Source organism: Heterodontus francisci, chromosome 9 (assembly GCF_036365525.1).
Source record: "Heterodontus francisci isolate sHetFra1 chromosome 9, sHetFra1.hap1, whole genome shotgun sequence".
Taxonomy (NCBI): Eukaryota; Metazoa; Chordata; class Chondrichthyes; order Heterodontiformes; family Heterodontidae; genus Heterodontus; species Heterodontus francisci.
The window spans coordinates 101,638,406-101,663,370 of NC_090379.1; the positions used below are offsets into that span (position 1 = coordinate 101,638,406).

Consider the following 24,965-nt stretch of genomic DNA (forward strand, 5'->3'; position numbering starts at 1 on the left):
CAAACATATTTTTTTTTAAATGATTTTGTTTCTTCCCACAACGAAAGCACCTACCCCTTGCTGTGACAGTCCCATGGGTGTTGACAACTCTTCACTACCTTATCCAAATGACCATTCTTTGTGCATGAATAGACACTACGGCGATTCAACATGGAAGGCATCGTACTTAAGACTGATACCTTCCTTAACTGGCATGCACTGTTGACCCCACAGCCCTGAGCCGCTAACTGAACACAAAGCAGGATTGAACCAGATTCTCATCTGCATGGTTTTCTATACAGTTGGCCAGTGGAGGAGACCCACAAACATGCATTTAAAAAAAAATCAATATTAAATGTTAATTATTGAGTGTCAGGGATGGAGCAAGGAGTTTGGGACTAGCAACATTCTCTTCCCCCATTAAGAAAGTAACAGCATCTCATTAGGACCTGGAAGCAGTATGTGTATAACACAGCTTGACACATACCAACAGTGTAGAATTAGCATGATACCAGTAGGAACAAACTTGTACATTTCCACAGACACAAAGCTGTCTTTAGTACATCAGGTCAATTCAGATACAGTATTGGTTATGCATTTTCATTTTCTCGGTCATATTTTGTAACATGGAAAATAAATATGAGAAAAACAGTGGGTTTATCCTGAATAACTGGTAGGACAGCCTGTCAGCATGGGATTCCTAAAGCCTCAGATCTCCAGCAATGAAGAAGAGACCAGAGGGACCTTGTCCTCACTTTTATGAAAATACCTGTAAAACAGGAGGCGTTTGCTGGTTCCAATGTTAAAGATCTCTTTGTTCAAAGGCTATATGTGTATAGTATCTTTTTAATGATAGGGTTTCTTTGTGCATCAAGGATGATACAGAAAGTACTGGGATACCTGCTTTATTCCAGTCTCCACGTGGAAGTTCTTCCAGAAATTTGCTACTAGTGTTTTTTTTTTAAATAACCTCCCTTCCTCCCCCACCCCAGTTACTTCCTCTCCTGATGGTGCTGATTCCCCCTAGGGTACAGTTCTATGGTCACTAAATTTCCGGGTGTAGGTGGCCATTTCACAGGTGGCTGTAAGTGTGGTGAGTTATTCACAAGGCATCATGATCAAATCCAATATAATAAAAGCAAAATACTGCGGATGCTGGAAATCTGAAATAATAACAAGAAATGCTGGAACCACTCAGCAGGTCTGGCTGCATCTGTGGAAAGAGAAGCAGAGTTAACGTTTCGGGTCAGTGACCGAAGAAGGGTCACTGACCCGAAACGTTAACTCTGCTTCTCTTTCCACAGATGCTGCCAGACCTGCTGAGTGGTTCCAGCATTTCTTGTTTTTATGATCAAATCCAACTCTGTTTGCACCCAACATCCATCCATACACACACACTTTCCAGCAAACGGGCACTGGCGAGCGATCAGGAGCAGGACTCCTGGTGGATGTTTTCTATTTCCTAACCAAGGCAGCTGTAGACCATTAAAATACCCCACAGCAGGTTCACTAGGGATCAGCTAACTCTGTGCAGACCAGGCATCAAACCAGAAGCCTCCTGTACAGCCCATTATAATACAGGACATGAATCCACTGACCCTGAGGGGGATTTGCTCAGTTGCTTAAGTGATGTTCTCAGTTACAAGCACAGTGAAGAATTGAGACAATGGTGATAAAGCCAAACATAGAACATGGTGCAAAACAGGTGACATCACATTGGTTGTCCATTATACATCCCACCTGTTTATTTATTTATTTAGAGATACAGCACTGAAACAGGCCCTTCGGCCCACCAAGTCTGTGCCGACCATCAACCACCCATTTATACTAATCCTACATTAATCCCATATTCCTACCACATCCCCACCTTCCCTCAATTCTCCTACCACCTACCTATACAAAGGGCAATTGCTAATGGCCAATTTACCTATCAACCTGCAAGTCTTTGGTTGTGGGAGGAAACTGGAGCACCTGGCGAAAACCCACGCGGTCACAGGGAGAACTTGCAAACTCCGCACAGGCAGTACCCAGAATTGAACCCGGGTCGCTGGAGCTGTGAGGCTGCGGTGCTAACCACTGCGCCGCCCATGTATACCTGTTGTACAACAGGTGACTGAAGTGATTCAACTTACATTCCTGCCCATGTACAATTTCATCCCCAATGAACTGAATCACCATGGAAAAACCTCTAGTGCAGTGAAGAGAGGAATAAGGCAGCTACCTGATTAAAGACTATACATACTAAGACATGTCCTGCCTTTCCTGAAGTCTTTTTAACTTGACTTGCAGAAATGGCCAAACATCACACACACCCATTAACTAGTGGTAAGAACCCTTGAAATGAGCAACCACCCCAAACTGAATTATGAAGATGGTGCTTATAATAAACCGGGTCAGATATCTGAACCCCGCACAAGAAACACAGACAGTGATGCAAAAGACACCGAATGCTGACAGTTCGTGTTTTACAGGTCAGTAGCTATCAAATAAGGCTAGGTCTGGATGAATGTATTGTTACACATATAAACTAATGCAGAGATTAGTGTTCTATCACCACAGACTTATTCAAGCTTCAAGACACTTAGGAATTTGCAGTGTTACTTGCCACCTTTTTGCCTTCAAATCCAACAATTTTGATGCACTTTTAGGTACCAGTTCACTGGCATGTTATACCCTGCATGGCAATGTCCTGATTTAGTTGCGTTTAAGGCAGGTGAGATCCAATTAATTCCCAACCAGAATTACTAAAAAAAAAAGTATTTTGGCATGTTAAACACAAAATGGTTCAAGATATTTGCAAACGCACAAAGCACACACGGTCGAGGTTAGATTTCATAAGAAGATTATTAATTCGTTCCAATATGAAGGGAATCAATGCAAACATGGTTTCTTTTCCAATTAGTTACAAGCCTAATTCTGACCCAGATATTCTGACCTACGTCACATTATTTTAAAGCTTCTGTGCCAATACAAGTTATATGGGGAAAAGGTTCATTTTATTAAGAGCAAGTGTCCTTTGGTGCCTACAGTGCCAGATTTTGCACCATCACTGCACCAGTCTATATAAAACTGTACAACATAAGTTATTAGTGTCAAAAAATAAGTCAGTCTGCACTCCTTCAAGAGACAATATTCATTTCAGGAGGCCTAGTTAAATCCATACAAATTATACGTTAAACTATCAAAGCTTATACCAACAAATTGTTATATACACTGCAAATTATGAGCAAGACCACAGGGATAAACAGCCACACTTCCCCTCCATTGATAGGTGCACTCAAAGGTACACTCAAATTTAACAGAGGATCTGAATGATTTTCTGAATGGATCTATGTTACAAGGGAAAAAAGCAGCCTCTCCACCCCATCCCACCCACTCCAAAAATAAAAGATGAGTTAGAAATCTGTACAACCCCAGTTATGTCACAAAATGAGACTCAAAGCTGAATATTTGGGACAACTTTGCTGTGGATCACCAGTATGTGTGGGGGAAACAAGGTCCCTCGCAGTGATTCTGTGACTGTGTGGGAAAGATCTCAGCATTTTTTTTTCCTTGCCAGTCAACCACAAGGACACGACCTCACTCAAAAAAATGAGTTTTTGAAAAATGAATAAAACCCTGACGTAAATTACTTTAGAGCCATATTAAAATGTGGTGTGACGGTAATATAGAAGCTGCTGCTTAGTGTCACCAGTGCAAACCAAATCCACTTGCCAGCTTACGAAGTTGAGGAAAGCTTTTAGTGGGGCTACCTGCAGGCTGCAAAGCTTTATTTGGCTGCTGTGATAAACGAGCACTATCCTCATGTCAAGGCCCTCTCGATTGGTAGCCGAGAGCCTGGCTTAAAAACAGTCTTAAAAAGAAAATACACACCAAATAATCAAAAGGCAATCATCCTCAGACATGACATGTTGGAGTCCCTCTCTATAGGCAGCTACAATTGAAATGGTTGGAGTGGGGGGTGGGTAGTGGCTATCTGGGCATCTGGCAAAGAATAGCTTGACTCTCATGATTCAAAATGCACACCTGGGGGAAAAAAATATGTTGTCCGGATTCTATGGACTACAACTATGGTTTGTTGTGAGAACTTATAACTTAAATCATTTTTTGACCTACTTGGATAACGTATGGCCGTGCACAGATTTGCAGACCACACTTCAATCTGTAGGCTTCACCTCAATCTATTGAGAGCTGAAAAATAGGAGGTAATGGCCATGAGCAAACGTGGCAAGTGTGTTGCCTGCATCTGTATCCAAATGCACCTTCCCCTTCCCACTGCAAAGAACCAGTGCTGCACTGTGTTCACACAACCTTCTGGTAAGACTTGTAATGGTATTTATTTTATTCCTTGCTTTAGATCATTTAAAAAATGAAGAAAATGAATCGATACAAAGCTCTGACACTGCACGCAAGAAGCAAGCACCTCCAGTTTGGAATAGGTTCTTGGCACTGACTAGCTGCTGGTTCTCAGTCCAGCTGCAGGTTAAGTATTTCTTGTGTGGCTGGGAAGGTTTAGTAAGCAGACTTCAAATGGCTGAAGATGCCGATTGGGAAATATTTCACGTGAGAGGACCACTGAGCAGCAAGCTGGAAAAACTTTACATCATTCCATTCCACTCCGTCAATGGTTACTGGAAGAGAAACAGAGAAACAGTGAGCTGAATGGGTTGATAAAAGTGTCTATATTTCCTATTGAAAAAAAAGATTGACTTAGATGAGGATAATTTCTTTTTACGCAGTGTGTTATGAATTCGCTGCCTGATAGGATGGTGGAAAGAAATTCAATTGTAACTTTCAAAAGGGAATTGGATATATACTTGAAAAGGTACAAACTGCACAGTTAGAGGGAAGGTGCAGGCGAGTGGAACTAATTAGATGGCTCTTTCACACAGCTGGCACAAGTATGATGGGCCAAAAGGCCTCTTTTTGCACTGTATGATTCTACAAATAATCATCACCAGTTCTTAAGTTTTCACTTGTTTGGGAGGAAGTGACTCCTGTCTGCACCTCGTGTCTATTCAGGAAGCTCCACTACATCAGCTCCCAGTGCTTTGGGCAAGCCTCCCAACCCTGGAGGGAAGCAGGGTTGGTGGAGGGAAGCAGGGTTGGTGTAGGGCAGTCTGGGCTGTGCTCTGGTCCACTACCAGCCCTTTGAATGACATCTTACAGAATGCACAGTGTAAGAAGTAACACTATCTGCACTAAACATCCACCACTGGTGTGACATGCAGTTTTAAGACCTAAAATCTGGATAATGGACCAACTATCTGCTATCAGTAATTCAGCAGTATATCTTTTTTTTCAATTTCATGTTCGGTATGTGAGTTAAAGGCCTGCTCGGGTATAAAATTGAAACCTGACCCGGGCCCAGCCTGACCACAGCCAACCTGGGCCCGACCCAGGCCCGAGTCCTTTAATTTTTTTTCGGGCCCAACCTGACCCGACACGATTAACATTCATCCATTTTGGCAGCAGGCTATTCCTGCAGACGGAGTTGTGAGGAATCATGGGTGAGCCTGATCCTGTGAGTTCCCAGAAGCAGCACTGTCCAGCCCGACCTGAGCCCAAATGCTGGATTCAGAATATAGACCCAACCCGAACCCAACACACTTGGTCGGCTCTAGTTGGGTTCGGGTCGGGTAGCCAGGCTTTAATGTGAGCGTTGCAAGCAAGGTCGGCACTTATTGGTCATCCCTACCTTGAGAAGCTGGTGGTGGACCTGATTCTTGAACCACTGCAGTCTGTGTGGTATTGTCGCAGCTTGATGCATCTGAATGGCTTGCTAAGCCTCCGCAGAGGGCAGTTAAGAGTCAACCATGTTTATGTGTGACTGGGTAAAGATGGCAGGTTTCCTTCTCAAAGGGACGAGTGAACCAGTTGAGTTTTTACAACAATCCAACAACTTCACAGTCACTTTTACTGATCCCTGCTTCTTATTTTCAGAGTGTTGTTTTTAAAATCTGATATTAAATTCTCAAACTGCCATTGTGGGATTTGAACTCACATTCCCCTCGATTAGTCCAGATTACTAGACCAATAACATACCCACCATGCTATTGTACTCCTTTTATCTCCTTTTTAATTAGCTCTTTTGGTCAATATTTATTTGCTTTCCTCCCCTCCCGAAGAAAGGAAAGAACATCAGATAAGAAATAAGATCAGGAGTAGCCCATATGGCTCCTCGAGCCTGCTCTGCCATTTAATAAGATTATGGCTGATCTGATCCTAGCCTCAACATGCATTTATATTCTACTTTTCATGACTCAGCCTGTCCCAAAACACTTTACAGCGAATTAAGTACTTTTTTTTGGTGGCTATTGCTGGTGTTGGCACCACAGATGGCAGTCGAGTTCCAGTACATGGGCCAAATGGCTGTTCCTCATGTGGCAGCCCGCCCAGTGCATGTCAGCAGGCTGTTCACACTGGGAGCATCACAGGTAGCTCCAAAAACATGCAGGCAGTTGTGAGTGGACCCACTGGACAGCAATCATACCCTGTGTTTTTACCTGACCCTAGGTCAGGGAGACTGAAGTTTAACTGTCGTAGTTCTCTTGCTGCTTCAATAAAGGCCATTAGCTAACTCAGACTTGGGGTGAGGGATCAATGACGTTTATCAGAGGGAGCCTCAGGAGGACACTGGATATAGGTCTGGGAAATTCTTTGGATCTGCTCCCACTTCACTGGAAATGTGACTGAAACGCTGTTTGCACTTCTGCCAAAGTTATTACTTTTATATTAAGACCCAAATGTCAAATGTCTAAATGAGCAGAATTAAAACTGATATATTCTGGGTTACCAGATATATCTCCACTAACATCAATGATGCAAAAAATACTATTTCTTAGCAAGAGGGGCATGAATGGGACATGAATTTTCAAAAGGTTGGAGTGGGAGGGGATGGGGCTCAGTAAAACATATTTGGGAACCTCTGAGCTAACTACCACAGACTAATGGTTGAACACAGGAGTCAGCTGTGGCTCCAAGCTACCACTCTCGTCTCAGTCAAAAGGTTGTGGGTTTCAGCCCCACTGCAGAGAATAGAGCACAAAATCTAGGCTGACACTCACAGTGCAGTACTGAGGGAGTGCTGCACTGTCAGAGTTGTTGTCTTTTGGATGAGAGGTTAAACTGAGATCCCTCAAGTGGACATAAAAGAACTCATGATCGTTTCCCTTAACGAACAGTAATTTTTAAAAAGAGATTGGTCATTATCACCTTGCTGTTTGTGTGATTTTACTGCATGCAAATTTGCTGCTGCCTTTCTTCAGTACAACAGTGACTACAGTCTAAAAGTGCTTCATTGGCTGTAAAGCACTTTGGGATTTCCTGAGGTTGTTATAGATGTTATATAAATGCAAGTCCATCTGTAGCATCACAACCAACTGTGCATTTACCCACTGAAGTTCTATAAGGACACACTGTTATAAGGGGCTCTGGTGCTTGTGAACCCAATTTCCCCATGTCATACCTCGCAGCATGGTCTGCTGCTGTTTTGCAGTACAGATCAACCGGCTGATGCCTTCAATCACTTGGCTCTTCGATTCCAATTCTTTGTCTTTTGTCTTCTTAGGCAAAAACATCACTACAAGGAAGATTACATATATATATGTATCAAAAAAACAATGAAATATTAAAACTGCTGCATAACACTCATCCAGCACACTTCAAAGTGTCACACCGACAATCTTAAAAAAATAATATTGGGGTGGGGGAGAAAAGGAAAGGAACCAGTCGCTGCTGATTTTTCTGACTGGGCCCCTCTGAGGGGGCAGGAACTGGGGATTTACAAGCAACTGCAAATCTATAAAAACGATCACCAATTAGTATCTAGTTAACCAATTAGTATGCCAACTTAGACCACCTTTTCATACAGAGTACCTGTACTTTGGCTTTAAAAGGGACAGGCCACATTAAACACTGATCCATCTTAGCAACTACAAAAGCAATTGAAGTCTCACTCTGTGCAGTCTCTTACCCTTTTTGTTCTTCTCCTTTGTCACCACTGTCATGGACATTGTTGGCAGGGTGGTAATTTCCCCGCTGTTGGGCAGCCTGCTGACCTGGAGGGAGCGGAAGGTACACTTCAGTGTATTCTTTGCTGTGGTATCCTTCTTCTCCGGATCCTTCTTCTTGTCAGCCAGCTGCTGCGCGATCCAGTAGTCGACCTGCAGTCCCATCAGCTCTCCGCTCTGGCTGAGGCTATGTGAACTGAGGAGTCAAGTATTGAGAAATTATTGAGCCTGCCGATACATTTCATATCAGTGTTCACAAAAGCCCCATCATTTAACAACACCGGACATCTTGACTGCCTCCGAGTTGAAGGCACTATTAAATAGACTCTATGTGTTGATGTGTGAATATGCAATAAATTCATGAGAGATGGATTCAACTGTGATTCCCCACAGGATGAGCTCTGGATCTCTGCTGCAGAATATGTTCAGTGGAAGCCAAGAACTTTCTCACAGGGAAGGAGTGAAGTAAAGAAGAAATGAAAGAACAAGTGGGCAACACTACTGTCACATGCCAGCTTGCAGCCACATTGTTAGAAGTCAAAGGCTATTCCTTCATGGTATGTGGCACAGAAGAGATAGACAGGGGAAATAATTACCAAAAAAGGGAAGGAGGAAGAGAATACAAACTGTGCTTAAAAAAATTACAAGTTTAATTTCTTATGGTTGCCTTTTGGTTAATACAAGTGTTTAAATTACTTTGCATGCTAATATAAAGCATTAGTCAACTGTTTAATAAGAGGCTAACAACCTTTAATAAATGGGAGTTAGCCTCAACAGTGCACCACAAGAAGAAATTAAATCCACTTAGACTTCAACGAAAATAAAGGCTCATTACTTAGGGAATCACTGTCTACCCTCCCAAGACTGAAAACCACAATGTCATTCACTGCATAATTTGATCTTAGTGGTAGCACTGTAATTTTTGAGGTTGTGGGTTCAAGTCCCACTCAAGAGACTTAAGCACAAAATCTAGGCTGACACTCCAGTACTGGTACTGAGGGATGCTGCATTGTCAGAGGTGCAGTATTTCACATGAGACATTAAATCGAGACCCCATCTGCCCTCTCAGGTGGACGTAAAAAAAAATCCCATGGCACTCTTGCAAATAAGAGCAGGGAAGTTCTCCCCGATGTCCTGGACAATGTTAATCCTTCAACTAACATCACTTAAAAAAACTTTATTTGGTCATTATAACATTTCTCTTTATGGGAAATTTGTCTGCCACATCTCCCTACATTACAACAGAGACTACACTTTTAAAGTATATAATTGGCTGTAAAGCACTTTAGGACATAATGAAAGGTGCTATGATGATGCATGTTTTTCTTTCTATGGAAATGCACAGCCACAATCATTAAGGTGTGATTCATCTTTTGCATATCGCTTGCACAGCATGCTTATCAGTGCAATAAGCCAGCTGCTTGGCCACATACAGTACTACATTCAATTTGTAAACGTCTACTTCTAATGCCTACCTTGGGTATGGCGTACCTCCAACAGAGGGTGAGGAAGGTGGGGTAGGGGAAGCTTCTTTCATCGCTGGAGACAGTGTCGGAGGAGTAGAAGACAGGATACTGGAGCCTGAAGTGGCAGCATCATCTGAATCACCTGCAGGTAATATAACTACATTTAACACTATTGTAGTACTAGCTAAAAATCTAAAACAAACATATTTAAAAAAACTTTGGTAACTCGTGACACTATCAAATGTCATAAGGTACAGCACAAGTTCGATCAAAAGTAAAATTTGTCTATATCAGTGATTCTCAAACGGGGGTCTGTAGAGACTTTCCAGGGGGTCCGCAAAATTGTGCGATAGTGCAGCTGCCACATGTGCGGTGCAGAGTGGGCTGACTTTCTCACCTAGGAGGGGAGTGCAGATAAAGGAGTGCTGAGAGTGGCAGAAAATACCTGTATTCTTAAAAGCATTATTAAAACACTCTATATGCAAGACTTTTATGAGTATTATATAGTATTAGAATTGAGATGGGGAGGGGTCCATGATTAATAATTAACCACAATGTTTGAGAACTGCTGCTCGACATTACCCCATAAACATTTCCTACCCTGATGGGGAACTGATATGAACTTGGAGGAAATGACCAACCTGACGTCGTTGAAGACTGTTCCACAATCCCAACTTTTACAACCTGCATGCATAGATGTTATAGATTCAGTACAATGCATTAAAAGCACATAAAACAGCAAGGATCAGTAGTTCCCAATTACAATGCACTTGAATTTGTATCAGGAAGTTTACTCATATATGTTGTGTTCGCAAACTCCCTCAGGGTAATTCTTACAAAAGAACCTGGCTTGTCTGTACAGTATGTGGAGTGCAGAAACCACACAACTGCTGATATGACAACTCATCTTTGTAGAATGGACAGTACAGCTTCTCAGTCCCTGGATAATACAGAAGCTTTATCCTTTCATGTCCCTGCTGATTATGTACAGGATTACAAGTCATCATTGAAGGAAAAACAAACCATAAAAAGACAAAAACTTAATCGCTCAAATGCTCAATGCATATAGATTCACCCAATTCAACCCACTTGTTCCAACACATGCGCACATCTTCAACCTTCCGTCTAACAGACATCAATTAGTCAAGTCTCTTCATGCTAAAACACCCCTTCACTCCCCACGTAATAGCAATTGCCTGCAAACCTCCTCCAATACATGCATTCAACTACCTTTCCAACATTCACCCCCTCTCAATGCACCTCCCGACACTCTCGTTCCCTCAATGCAACTCCCAACACTCAGATCCCCCCAAATACACCTCCCAACACCCAGATCCCCCCAAATACACCTCCCAACACTCACACACCCCCCTTAATACACCTCCCAACACTCACACACCCCCCTCAATACACCTCCCAACACACACACCCCCCTCAATACACCTCCCAACACACACACCCCCCTCAATACACCTCCCAACACACACACCCCCCTCAATACACCTCCCAACACACACACCCCTCAATACATCTCTGGCTGCATTTGCTGACAACACAACCACTAGGTGGCGATATACTAGCACATGCGCAAATGCCTCCTCATCCACTTGAATGTCACTGTCTGTGACATTCAGGCAGCTGCCAGGATTAAAGATGGTGCTGCTCAATTTATCACAGAGAAACAACTGCAACCCATGACAGAATAAAATGGGCATTTTTGATACACAGAGATCATTGCGCTGTTTAAAGACTCATCAGAAGGATAGCACCTCTGACGGTCCTACACACCCTGCGTAATTCTGTGAGGTTTCAGTGCCCTCCCCACCCCGCCCTGTGCCAACTCATTCCACCCCCCACTCTGGCCACTCATCCCCCGACCCCCAGCTCTCCGGTCGCTCACCTCACCCCCCGGCCACTCATTTCCCCCCCCATCCCGCTCTCTGGCCGCTCTCTCCCCACTTCCCCCCCACATCCCTCCAGACGCTAGCTCTAGCCCACCGGCTGCGCTGCTTCCCTCCTCTCGGCCACTCACTCCTACATAGCACCCAGTGGAGGGAAGTGGCCTGCGGCCGAGAGCTAGCATCTGAAGGGATTGGGGGTGGGTGCGAGTGGCCTGCAGTGAATCACCGAGGGGGGGGGGGTGGTTACGGGAGGTGGGGGAAGAGTGTTTTTCTGCCCACGTGCCCTTTAGCATTTTCCTGTGCATGCACCATTTAGTCCTGGCAAGACAAGACGTACGCTGCGCATGCGCAGCATCTTAAGAGTGCAGGAGACTGTTTGCATATGTGCACCGTTTGGAGCACTCTGGTGTCAGCAGGCCGCTGTGTTGTCAGGAGTCACTTTGTACATCTCTCAGAACACAAACGCCCATATCTTCAGGTCACCTGCCCACCACAAACACCCTCCAATCACAATCCTAATACACACATACTCCACCAATCCCTGCGCCACACACATACACACAACCTTTAACGTAAACCCTAATGCATACTCATTCAACTGCCCCCCACCCCCAGAATGCAAGCCACACCCCTTCAACTCCATCCCCCAACAGACATACAAAATTCAAGCCTCTCTTCAGTTCATATAACATATTGTCCCGCTTGCACCTAGATACTAACAACTCAGATTGACATAGAACCTTTAGGTAGTACTACTTAGCAAGGCTCCTCATAATAGGGGAGCGAATAAAAAGCCCTAACAGGAAGTGTGAGAATGCAGTTAAGATTGATGACCAAAGTGTCATTACAGAATATGATTTAAGCAAGTATTTGAAGGGGAGAGATGTAGCCGAGCAGAAGGGTTTAGCGATATATGATAACTAACAGTTATGGCACCAATGGGGGAAAGGTCAGAAGAGTAGAGTGTATGAGACAGAGGGCTTGAGTGAGCTGGAGGCATATGGTGGAGCAACGCCAGGCAAAGATTTGCAAACAAGGATTTGAATTCAATGCACTGGGAAATGGCTAATGGATAGGTGAGTGGGACTTAGAAGGAGCTAGCATGACAGTGATGGAGCTCTGGATGAGTTGGGGTTTGTGTAGGAGAGCGCTTGGAAGGGCAGTTAAAAAGGTCCTGAGGTGCCAAAGGCATGAATGTGGCTGCTTGCCGCAGTGCGGGTGAGATACAAATGGAGGCAGGTGATGTTTCAGAGGTGGAAATAAGCAGTCTTGGTAATAATTTCAATGTGGGGCTTGAAGCTCAGCTCAGAGATATGCAGTTCAAGACCCATCCACAGCTACCAGCAAGCCATGATATATCCACAGCACAATGTGCTTTCTGAATACCTGTTGGGACAGGGGGCATTCTGGATTCTAGGTTAGAGGTGATGCTGAGAATCAATTGCACATATACATAGCTGCTGAGCCCATGCTTATGAATAATGTCACTGAAAGGCAATATGCAAATGAGGGATTAATCAAGGGGCCATAGCTGACGCCTTCGAGCGTGCTGGAGTTGACCGTGTGCAGTTGGAAGCATATTTCTTGCACTGGGATCTCTTACGTACAACAATTTGCATCCTTATAGCGCCTTGAACGCCGTAAAACATTGCACGGTGAAACAGGAGCAATATTGGACTAAATGTGACACCAAGAGTCTCAAAGAAATATTAGAGCAGGCGAGGTCACAGAGGTAGACTTTAAGGAGCGTGTTAAAGAAGAAGAGGGTGTTACAGAGGAGGAAAGGTTTAGAGACAGAATTCCAGAGCTTGGGGCTGAGACAGCTGAAAGCACACCTGCCAATGGTGGGGGGAAGGAAATCAGGAATATCCAAGAGGCCAGAATTAGAGAACAGAAGAACTAGGAGCAGGAGTAGACAATTCAGCCCCTCGAGCCTGCTCCACCATTTAATATGATCATGGCTGCATAGAGTTTTCAGAAGGTTGTAGGGCTGCAGGAGATTACAAAGATAAGGAAGGGCAAGGCTATGGAGGGATTTCAACAGGAGGATGAGAAGTTTATATCTGGGGCATTGCTGAACTGGCAGTCAATATAGGTCAGCAACCACAGGGGAGGGCGATGGGTGAACGGGAAGGTAGGAGTACAACCGTGAATGGACAGCACCTTGGAGGCTATGTGATGGAAGACGGTTGACCGTATTGAAGGCCACAAAGACACATAAATGAAGAACATTAAATATATAAAACTAAAATTACTTACTCCAATAAAGGGAATAAACTTCTGACAGGAGTCTTCATCTGGGCTATAGATTAAGAAAAGAAAACAGAATTAAATCTAATCTATGAGCCCACGCGAGAAGGAAAGCCAAGCAATGCAAATATTCACATGCAGTAACAAATTAATTTTTATCAAATACTCATGATTGAATTTGCATTTATATGCAGTATCATTCTTCATATCAGCTGCAAAAATGTATGTACAGCATATTGTACGAGCAGGAGAGCAGCATACAGTAGTGTGGCCTAAGGCAGAGAGCACTCCAGCCAACATTACTTGTAATCTATTTTAATGCCAAATTTTTCAAACAATTTTGTGGTTTTACAGTGAAGAAATTTACTAGAATGACACTAGGGATGAGGAACTTCAGTTATGCCGAGAGACTGGACTCACAGTCAAATGACACCTTTCATTTCCAAATCAATATTCCTAAATGCTCTGACCTCTTTAAAAAAAAAACATTTGGAATGAAACTGTGAAGCAAGCTGTCAGGACCCACATGGTGGTCCAGTGAATGATGGATGAGGAATCGCTCCTGCATTTCCCCACATACAATACTTCTATCTGCTAAAGACGACAGGTCAGAGTGCAAATATTAAAGGAAGTGATAAGGGAGAATGTGTGAATGTTAGGAGAGATGGTAACTATAGATGCCAATTCTGTGAATAGTAAAGTTACAGGAGACAGAATGTCTTTGGTAAACATTTGGTAACTTAACTGAGGTAAATATTGCGAATATTAAAGGAGACGGGAACCCTTAGGTGAGTACTTAGTGTTAGAGGTCTAGATGGAGCAGAATTTGTAAGGAGCATCCAGGAGGGTTTTCTCGAGCAGTATGTAAATAGTCCAACTCGGGAAGGGGCCATACTGGACCTGGTGTTGGAGAATGAGCCCGGCCAGGTGGTTGAAGTTTCAGTAGGGGACTACTTTGGGAATAGTGATCACAATTCCGTAAGTTTTAGAATACTCATGGACAAAGACGAGAGTGGTCCTAAAGGAAGAGTGCTAAATTGGGGGAAGGCCAACTTAACCAAAATTCGGTAGGAGCTGGGGAATGTAGATTGGGAGCAGTTTGAAGATAAATCCACATTTGATATGTGTGAAGCTTTTAAAGAGAGGTTGATTAGCGTGCGGGAGAGACATGTTCCTGTGAAAATGAGGGATAGAAATGGCAAGATTAGGGAACCATGGATGACAGGTGAAATTGTGAAACTAGCTAAGAGGAAAAAGGAAGCATACATAAGGTCTAGGCGGCTGAAGAAAGACGAAGCTTTGGAAGAATATCGGGAATGTCGGACCAATCTGAAACGAGGAATTAAGAGGGCTAAAAGGGGTCATGAAATATCTTTAGCAAACAGGGTTAAGGAAAATCCCAAAGCCTTTTATTCATATATAAGGAGCAAGAGGGTAACTAGAGAAAGGATTGGCCCACTCAAGGACAAAGGAGGAAAATTATGCGTGGAGTCAGAGAAAATGGGTGAGATTCTAAACGAGTACTTTGCATCGGTATTCACCGAGGAGAGGGACATGACGGATGTTGAGGTTAGGGATAGATGTTTGATTACTCAAGGTCAAGTCGGCATAAGGAGGGAGGACGTGTTGGGTATTCTAAAAGGCATTAAGGTGGACAAGTCCCCAGGTCCGGATGGGATCTATCCCAGGTTACTGAGGGAAGCGAGAGAGGAAATAGTTGGGTCCTTAACAGATATCTTTGCAACTTCCTTAAACACGGGTGAGGTCCCGGAGGACTGGAGAATTGCTAATGTTGTCCCCTTGTTTAAGAAGGGTAGCAGGGATAATCCAGGTAATTATAGACCGGTGAGCCTGATGTCAGTGGTAGGGAAGCTGCTGGAGAAGATACTGAGGGATAGGATCTATTCCCATTTGGAAGAAAATGGGCTTATCAGTGATAGGCAACATGGTTTTGTGCAAGGAAGGTCATGTCTTACCAACTTAACAGAATTCTTTGAGGAAGTGACAAAGTTGATTGATGAGGGAAGGGCTGTAGATGTCATATACATGGACTTCAGTAAGGCGTTTGATAAGGTTCCCCATGGTAGGTTGATGGAGAAAGTGAAGTCGCATGGGGTCCAGGGTGTACTAGCTAGATGGATAAAAAACTGGCTGGGCAACAGGAGACAGAGAGTAGCAGTAGAAGGGAGTTTCTCAAAATGGAGACGTGTGACCAGTGGTGTTCCACAGGGATCCGTGCTGGGACCACTGTTGTTTCTGATATACATAAATGATTTGGAGGAAAGTATAGGTGGTCTGATTAGCAAGTTTGCAGATGACACTAAGATTGGTGGAGTAGCAGATAGTGAAGGGGACTGTCAGAGAATACAGCAGAATATAGACAGATTGGAGAGTTGGGCAGAGAAATGGCAGATGGAGTTCAATCCGGGCAAATGCAAGGTGATGCATTTTGGAAGATCCAATTCAAGAGTGAACTATACAATAAATGGAAAAGTCCTGGGGAAAATTGATGTCCAGAGAGATTTGGGTGTTCAGGTCCATTGTTCCCTGAAGGTGGCAACGCAGGTCAATAGAGTGGTCAAGAAGGCATACGGCATGCTTTCCTTCATCGGACGGGGTATTGAGTACAAGAGTTGGCAGGTCATGTTACAGTTGTATAGGACTTTGGTTCGGCCACATTTGGAATACTGCGTGCAGTTCTGGTCGCCACATTACCAAAAGGATGTAGATGCTTTGGAGAGGGTGCAGAGGAGGTTCACCAGGATGTTGCCTGGTATGGAGGGCACTAGCTATGAAGAGAGGTTGAGTAGATTAGGATTATTTTCATTAGAAAGACGGAGGTTGAGGGGGGACCTGATTGAGGTGTACAAAATCATGAGAGGTATACACATGGTGGATAGTAAGAAGCTTTTTCCCCAGAGTGGGGGATTCAATTACTAGGGGTCACGAGTTCAAAGTGAGAGGGGAAAAGTTTAGGGGGGATATGCGTGGAAAGTTCTTTACGCAGAGGGTGGTGGGTGCCTGGAACGCGTTGCCAGCGGAGGTGGTAGACGCGGGCACGATAGCGTCTTTTAAGATGTATCTAGACAGATACATGAATGGGCAGGAAGCAAAGAGATACAGACCCTTAGAAAATAGGTGACAGGTTTAGATGGAGGATCGGCGCAGGCTTGGAGGGCCGAAGGGCCTGTTCCTGTGCTGTAATTTTCTTTGTTCTTTGTACTTGGGTGCTTACTGGGAGTATTGCAGGACAGGGGATCTTTGAGAGAGTACTGGGACCCTTGGGTCAGTTTTGGGAATGTATGGTTAATTTCTATTTGTGGATTTAAAACAGTGTCATCATGTGCCAATATCAGAGAAAATGGGATTCCCTTTGAGCATGGCTTTTCAACACTGGTGACAGGGGCTAGTGGTCTATTTTCAGAGCAATCAGTGGAGGCTTCTACCTCTGTATCAGTTTGGTGTATGTTCCTAAAACATAGATGGAACCATGTTAAGATTCTTGTGGATAAATGGAGTATCTAAAGTAAACTGCCAGGTTTCTTGAACTGTGAAACTAGTCAGGCAATTATTGCTGCCTACGGTTAAGCAAAAGGCAGGCCTTGGTGAAAGTGTTATATGACACGTCCAAACCTTAAAGGACAAACTCACCACTACTTTTCATCTAGGGGTGCTGGGAAACATCATGAGCTAATAAACGTGTGTTTCTTGGCAGTGTAGTCTATTAAAACTCTGAAGCACTGAGGCACAGCATCTAAGCGTGCAGGTTCAATTCCCTGTGATATGAGTGCCCATACATAGAAATACCAAATAGGTTGGCACGATTGCCCCATGAGAGGAGTCGCCCCTGGACCACTACTAAACATCTTGCTGCCAGCTATAAAGTGGCATTGACATATTCTGGCAGGGGCTTGCCCATTCTTTCGGATTCAGTATAGTGACTTATAGAAGGGCCAAAATATTAGGAAATATATTAGTGGACCATGTATAGTAATCAACAGTACTGTATTGCTGCAATGTGGAATTGCTGTGAACCTCAGACACACTAGCACACAGTCTGCTTCAACTCCTGCTACAGGCAGTTCAGTAGAGTCTTTTGCGTACTTTCATGACTCTGTACTGCAGTGACCAGGAGGAGATGTCAGCACACTCCAAAAGCCCAGTTTCAAATCACAAGCATCCGGATAACTGCAGGATCACAAGGCAGGCCAAGAGGCTATCAACCAGTTAGCAAATCAACAGGGGTAAGAGAAGCCAGCAGAATAAAAGGCAAACATTACTATTTAAGCCGGTCTTTATCTTTTACTTGTTTAACAGGTAAGCAATTTTTGTACAAGTGGTCTGGAAAACAAATTGATTAGAAAGCACAGGGGGCTGATGAACTTATGATCAATGGTAGAGAGGTTTAGTATCCTTTATTGGACTAAGCAACTTTTATGTAAAAGGCTGTTTTTTAAAGTTGGTTTCAGTGTATGTAGAAATAAAAGCATAGTATTATTTGCCACAAGACCTCTCCAGTTCCCTGTAAGTAGTAACAGCAGGTGCCAATTTAGTGATGCTTAGACCTATAAATATACAAAGGATATTGGGACAATGAGCTGCAGTATGTTTCTGACATCTGCCAGGATTGTTCTCCTTACAGCAGAGGAAGTTAAGTGGAGATTCAATAGAGATATTCAAAATTATGAATGGTTTTGATAAAGTAAATCAGGAGAACATTTTCCATTGGCCGGGGGTGGGGGGTGGGGGGTGGGGGGGGGGGGGGGAACGGGCAGGGGGGTGGGGGTGGTCGGTAACCAGGGGACACAAATTTAGGGTAGCTGGCAAAAGAATTAGAGGGAGAGAAGAACTTTTTGTTTTACACAGAGAGTTATGATGATGTGGAATATACTGCCTGAAAAAGTGTAGAAACAGATTCAATAGTAAGTTTCAAAAGGGAATTGGATAAATATTTGAAAGGGAGATGGGGAAAGCGTAGGGGAGTGGAATGACCTGGATAGCTGGTACAGGCACGATGGGCCAAATGGCCTCCTTCTGTGGTACATGATTCTGTGCTCTACTAAGTTGAAAGAAGTGGGTTTGGACCAATGACTACCCTACATAGCCATGAATTTACCATCTTGTTTGTGGCATCAGGAAAGCTCAGACAGCATACGAAGATAAGGGATGATGAGGGGAGAAAAAAAATTGTTAGAATATCATTCCTGTTGTCATGCATTCAGCTGAAACTTGCAGCGAGATAGGGTTACCTGACTGGCAAACATTCCACTGCTGCTGGCCCAAAATAATTCATTTAAAATAACTTTTTTTTTTAAATGGAAAAAAATAATCTGAAGAGAATACGCAAACTCATCGCTGAGCAGGCGTATCGGGAGCAGTTTTGATGATTTGTGTGTATTATTTTGACAGAAAATTCCAGCACTGCAATCTTTACCACTGGGAAGGCCAAGAGCAGTTCCGTTATGGGAAATCCATCACCTCCAAGTCACACAGCAGCCTAACTTGGACATGTATTGCAGTTCCTTCGTTGTCACTAGGTCAAAATTCTGGAACTCCCTACCTTACAGCACGTGGGAGCATCTTAAGCACAGGACTGCAGTTCAGGAATGTGTCCCAACACCACCTTTAAAAAATACCGGCCTTGCCATCCATATCTCGAGCAGAAGATTGCCCAGTGCTGTGTTATCAGTCTATTCTGTCATGTTTAGTGGTGATGACATGTATGCACAGTACAGTGATATCAAGGAAACTGTAATGTATTGAAATTCATCTGCATATTTATAGAGGTCATTAATGCAGGAGGGGGAAATTAAGTGGAATAGCAGTTTATATAGGCAAGACCAGATAAAGTAATGACTTCTATAGTAGCGTAATTTCTTTTTCAGATTCTACACCAGTAAATGGTTTCTTTCAAGCATGCAAGTATATTTACAAGAAATACTAAAACTGTATGCTACTCTCAAAGGTTAATGTGCTCCAGCAGATGGAACAAATCTCCAATTTTAAGTAATACAATATTAATCCACTCATCATTCCAGGCAACTATGTTAAGCCAAGAAGAGAAGACTGGCATTAAATATATATCAAGAAAGCATTATATATAAAAAAAAACAAAAACCCAAGCAGACTCTGGTACCTTATGTTAAAATCAAAATGAAAGCTCTTTTTCCTTTATTGAAAGCAACCACAAGAAAACAAAAATCAGACATTATTACAGGGAACAAGGTGTTCTGAGGGTTCTGTCAATATAAGGCCCTGCCCCTTCCTCACTGGCTGCTCACAGTCAAGTAGTAAAGACAGCCCAAGTGCATATTATACCTGGCTGCATGTTGCATGAGCGAACAATATACTGTGCTCATTGAAACTAAATGCATGATATTACAGAGAAAGAGTTACTGATAGAACACAGTTTCCCCAACATTACATTGAGAACATTTCCATTTTCAAATGCAAATATGCCCCTTCTATAATGTCTCTTGCTTTCAATGCCATTCTTGCTGCCCATCGAAAGCCCTAGCTTGGCACAACACAATAGTTCAACATGTGCACACCTATCTGTTGTTGGATCAGGAGGCTGCATCATTTTGCAGCATGGGCATCGATAAAGTTTTAACTTCCTCTGCACTCACACAAAACACCACCTTGGAAGGAGTGTTCATTGGGTCTGTCCACAAGGATGTTGCCTATGAGTCTTGTTCAACTCCTGTCAGATCACAGGTGGAACAAATGGAGATATCCATAGAGAGGATCAACTCAGTGATGACATAGATGTGTGGGTGAGAGGTAACAATGCAGGAGCCTCTAGGTGAGACATGGTGCATGGTATCTTGAAACATACAATTTTAAATTGTTCTTTTTTAAGCAAAAGTATTGCCTTGTTGGCATCCATCAAATTAACTTGATTTAAGTGAGTAGCTTTGCAGCCAAGACTTTGCTTCCAACCCAATAAATAGAGCCTGCTCACTTGCAAAAGCAATTGATGGGAAATTCATTCAAGTTTCTTTAAGCTTCTGCTACTGCAGCTTCTAAGCTACAAACAGCAGTTTTGGCACAGCATGCTTCTGCTGCACTTGTCTTAAATCTATATCACCTAATTGAAAAAGTTGCAGAAAACCTGTGCAAGATGCTATTTTAACTACAGCCAGTGTGAAAGGGGCATTTGAATTTTAAAGTAATAACCACACATGTAAACTTAAAGGTAAAGCATAAATACTATAATCCCAGGCTGCTATAATATTATTTGGTAATCATAGATAATGCAAGTATTTTGCTATCATATACCTTCCTCTAAAGTAACTTTATCCCAAAGAGTTTTGCACCAGGGTGGAGTGCAGTCTGTTCAGTTACATGCTATTAGGCAATCATAATTATTTCCAGAGTCTTGTCATCAGTACTATTTGCTTATCAGACCAATTACAAAGAATTATGATTAACTGTGTAATGCAGGAGTGACTGAGCACAGCTGTGTGAACAAACTGAATGTATAGAGCCGATTTTAAGAGCTCCACCAATGGTTGCCATGCCTTCAGCTGCCTAGGCCCCAAGCTCTGGAATTTCCTCCCTAAACCTCGCTGCCTCTCTTTCCTTTTTTAAGGTGATCCATAAAACCCATTTCCTTGACTAAGCTTTTGGCTATTTGCCCTAATATCACCTATGTGGCTCAATGTCAAATTTTGCTTTAGGATGCTGCTGTGAAGTGCCTCGCGATGTTTTATTACATTGAAGATGCTATATGAATACAAGCTGCTGCTGGAAAGACAAGCAGCGAGTTCCTCTCTCCTCTTTCCCCACCCCCAAATCAATGACTGTGTCAATATCAGGATCAGTAACCCCTTCCCCAGCCCTCTGTTACTGACTGTATTAACTGATGTTAATCCAGCTCCCTCACACTGTCACTCAGTAATAAAGCGCTGCAATGCCCTGTTGGATAGCCTTATATGTGAGATAAAGGTCTGCAAAGGAAACCTGAGCGAGCCCGAATGCCGGACTCGGAAGTGCGACCCGACCCGAACCCGACACGCCGTCAGGTCGGGTCGGGTAGTAGGCCTATACCCATGTACTGATGTAAAGGCCTGCTATCCGACCCGACCCCGACGGGACCCAACGACATGTGTTGGGTTCGGGTCGGGTCACACATCCGGGTCCGGCATTCGGGCTCGGTCGGGTTTCCTTTGCAGACCTTTACTCAGTAACCCCTCCCCCAGCACCTTGTGTTACTAACTGTATTCCTACTGATGTTAATCCAGCTCCCTCACACGGTCACTCAGTAACTAGTCCTTCATCGCCTTGTGTTTCTGACTTTATCTCTGCCAATGTTAATCCAGTTCCTTGCACTGTGGAGCTTGGTAACTCTTCCCTCCAACATTCTTTGTTCATGACTGTGATCTTTCTCTCAATGTCAGAGTCAATAACTCTACCCAGTCAGTAACTCATTTTGGACAAAAATATTGCAGCAAAAAATACACAAAATGTTAAACTTAACTCTGTCTCTTTAACGGTTTAATTTTTGAAAGAGGTACTCGGTGCTGAGACATTCCCATAGTTAAGCATTGTGGCCCAGTTAATTTGCATCCGTGGGTATATCTAAGCAAGATGGGTGCAGGCTACTGGCTGGCACAGTGGCGCAGTGGTTAGCACCGCAGCCTCACAGCTCCAGCGACCCGGGTTCAATTCTGGGTACTGCCTGTGTGGAGTTTGCAAGTTCTCCCTGTGTCTGCGTGGGTTTCCTCCGGGTGCTCCGGTTTCCTCCCACATGCCAAAGACTTGCAGGTTGATAGGTTAATTGACCACTATAAATTGCCACTAGTATAGGTAGGTGGTAGGGAAATATAGGGACAGGTGGGGATGTGGTAGGAATATGGAATTAGTGTAGGATTAGTATAAATGGGTGGTTGATGATCGGCACAGACTCGGTGGGCCGAAGGGCCTGTTTCAGTGCTGTATCACTAAACTAAACTAAACATCCTAAGAGCCCTCCGCAGCCAAGCACTCTACATTATGATAAGGTGCAGGCTGTGAAAACACATCACCTAATATGGGATACAATGAATGAAAATTCAGCAACTAAAGTCCTGCTGGCTTGCAACAGGTGCAGTGCTATAACAGAAGGTTTCATGACAACATTTCACTAAAGACAGGTATGCAGTGAGAGCAACAGATTGGTTTATGGTCAGTAAAGTGTAAATATTTCTGTGATAGTGTGCACAATTATTGCACCCTAGTGATTAATATTGGTGTACAGACTGATACAATCTCAAATATCATTACCTGCTGGCTTCGGCAATTAATCTATTGCCATGGAAACCATCTGTTGCTGTCACAGAATCTCATCTATAAAAGCTCCTCTGACTGTTCCAGGTTGTAGATTACATAACATTTCTTGAAAGTACTAATTATTTTCAAATGAAACTCAACCACAACTCAGTGTGAAAACAATGCATGTACCTTTTCTGTTTGTAAGTTAACATAGCTTCTGCTATAGGTAATTGGTGGGCGATGTTTGCATTGGAGATGTACTGGGTAACTCTCGTGACAACATCTGGTATTTCCTGCACTGTAATTAGACACAATCGAAAGGTTAGACAGGTCATTAGCTCCATTATTAACAGCCCGCCTTTCTCACAAAAACACAGGTGCCTTCAAAAAATGAAAGAGTGAAAAAATAGAATCTCAGCCAGTAATTCGTTAACTAAGAAGTAATACCCATCTATGCACAGCGTAAATGAAAGAAAACAAGAAAGCAAGGACTTGCATTTATATAACGCCTTTCACAACTTCAGGACATTTCAAAGCACTTTTCAGCAACAAAGTACTTTTGAAGTGCAGTCACTGTTGCAATGTAGGAAAAGTGGCAGCCAATTTCGTACAGCGAGCTCCCACATAATTAAATGACCAGATAATTTATTTTATTGATGTTGGTTCAGGGATAAATGTTGGCCAGGACATTGGATAAAACTCCCCTCCTTTTCCCTGAACAGTGCCATAGGATCTTTCATGTCCACCTGGGGGCAGACGGAGCCTCATTTTAAAGTCTGATGTGAAAGACGGCACCTGTGACATTATCGCTCCCCTCAGTACTGTTGGAATGCCAGCCTAGATTATGTACTAAAGTCTCTGGAGTGGGACTTTGGAATACAAGACCTTCTGACTCACAGGCGAGAGTGCTACTACTGAATCACAGATCACCTTTAATCTGTGCAGCAAAAATAATGTGATAGTTGTGTAAATGTCACTGAGGTAGAATCAAGTGAATTTAATTAGAAAAGTAAATAAAAATGCACATGATTTTGATATTTAGAGGGTTATTTTGACAAAGGACTCTTCTACAATTAGAAAAATAGCATAAGATGTTCCTGTTGACTCATGGGTAAATGCAACACCTGGTGTAATACTGAGCCTTAAAGAGGAAGATCCCAGGTTCAATCCCAAATTCGATCCCAACTGTGATCAGTAAGCAGGGACAGAAGAGGGCGCTACAATTCACTCCTGAGTTATTGGGTGGGGAATGCAGCTGGAGAAGAAATGAGCCATGGTTTTTGCACCCAATCACTATCCAGTGAGCCCTGCATCAGGTCATGGGAGGGTTGGGCTCGGCTGCTAACACTCAACCTGTGGGCTCATACATTGGGAATGGCCCTTTGTTTGATGAACTGGGGGATGGCTGATACGTGAGAAATTATACCTAGGAGAGTAATAGGGAAAAGGGTGTTGGATCGAGGAGGCGGGAAGAGAAGAGAGTTAATGAGAAGTGGTTAACACAAAATGACTGTTCAAAAGTGAAGCTCTGTTTTCCATCAGTGGGACATTAGGCCAATGTAGCATTGTTGCAATATGCCTTAGGTGCCTCAAACTGCTTAACCTGGTATTCAAGAACCTCACATTTATTTTCAGGTTTGACTCAATTGCATAACATATGCAATAGCTCTATGGAATGGAGTTCCCACCACCCAACTCCCTTCAGCCTTCAACTGAACTGTGTTGAGCTGACAGTTGTCAGATGGAGGCCATGCCATATCCCTACAGGGAAGGGAGGGCAGATGTGAAGAAAAATAAAGGGTGCCATTTAGCAGGTCACTACCACAAACCTCCCAACAACAATAATGAGGACAAACAACTGCATTCACAGAACCAGACATTCAGGACTAATCAGCACCAAGTAACAGATCAGGTGAAAACAGGTAGGGCAAATAATTTTAAAAATGCACGTATATATAATTAGAATTTGGCTGGGATTATCATCCATTTAGGAAACAATTTTCAGAGGCATGCCGTAGTTGGAGTAATCACATAATAAATTACTAAGATTTTGGATGAGACCATTGGTCCATCTAACCTGCACTTCTGTGTCTTCCCCTAGG

General features: G+C 43.3%; 1 protein-coding gene across 7 annotated transcripts in view; it reads right to left on the bottom strand.

Annotated features, from left to right (window-relative positions):
- Positions 1-1,274: 1,274 nt before the first annotated feature.
- pacs2 (phosphofurin acidic cluster sorting protein 2) overlaps positions 1,275-24,965 on the bottom strand; it is a 348,015-nt gene continuing 324,324 nt past the window's right edge. For 5 of the 7 annotated variants that reach the window (XM_068039604.1, XM_068039602.1, XM_068039608.1 and 2 more), the window contains 8 exons: positions 23,053-23,161; positions 19,745-19,777; positions 13,618-13,660; positions 10,099-10,141; positions 9,467-9,599; positions 7,955-8,187; positions 7,448-7,561; positions 1,275-4,610 (listed from right to left, as the gene is read on the bottom strand). In XM_068039604.1, the coding sequence (XP_067895705.1) occupies positions 4,492-4,610; positions 7,448-7,561; positions 7,955-8,187; positions 9,467-9,599; positions 10,099-10,141; positions 13,618-13,660; positions 19,745-19,777; positions 23,053-23,161 (827 nt within the window). In that variant the 3' untranslated portion in view covers positions 1,275-4,491. The remainder of the gene's footprint in view (positions 4,611-7,447; positions 7,562-7,954; positions 8,188-9,466; positions 9,600-10,098; positions 10,142-13,617; positions 13,661-19,744; positions 19,778-23,052; positions 23,162-24,965) is intronic. The other 2 variants (XM_068039606.1, XM_068039603.1) reach the window with 1 other exon arrangement.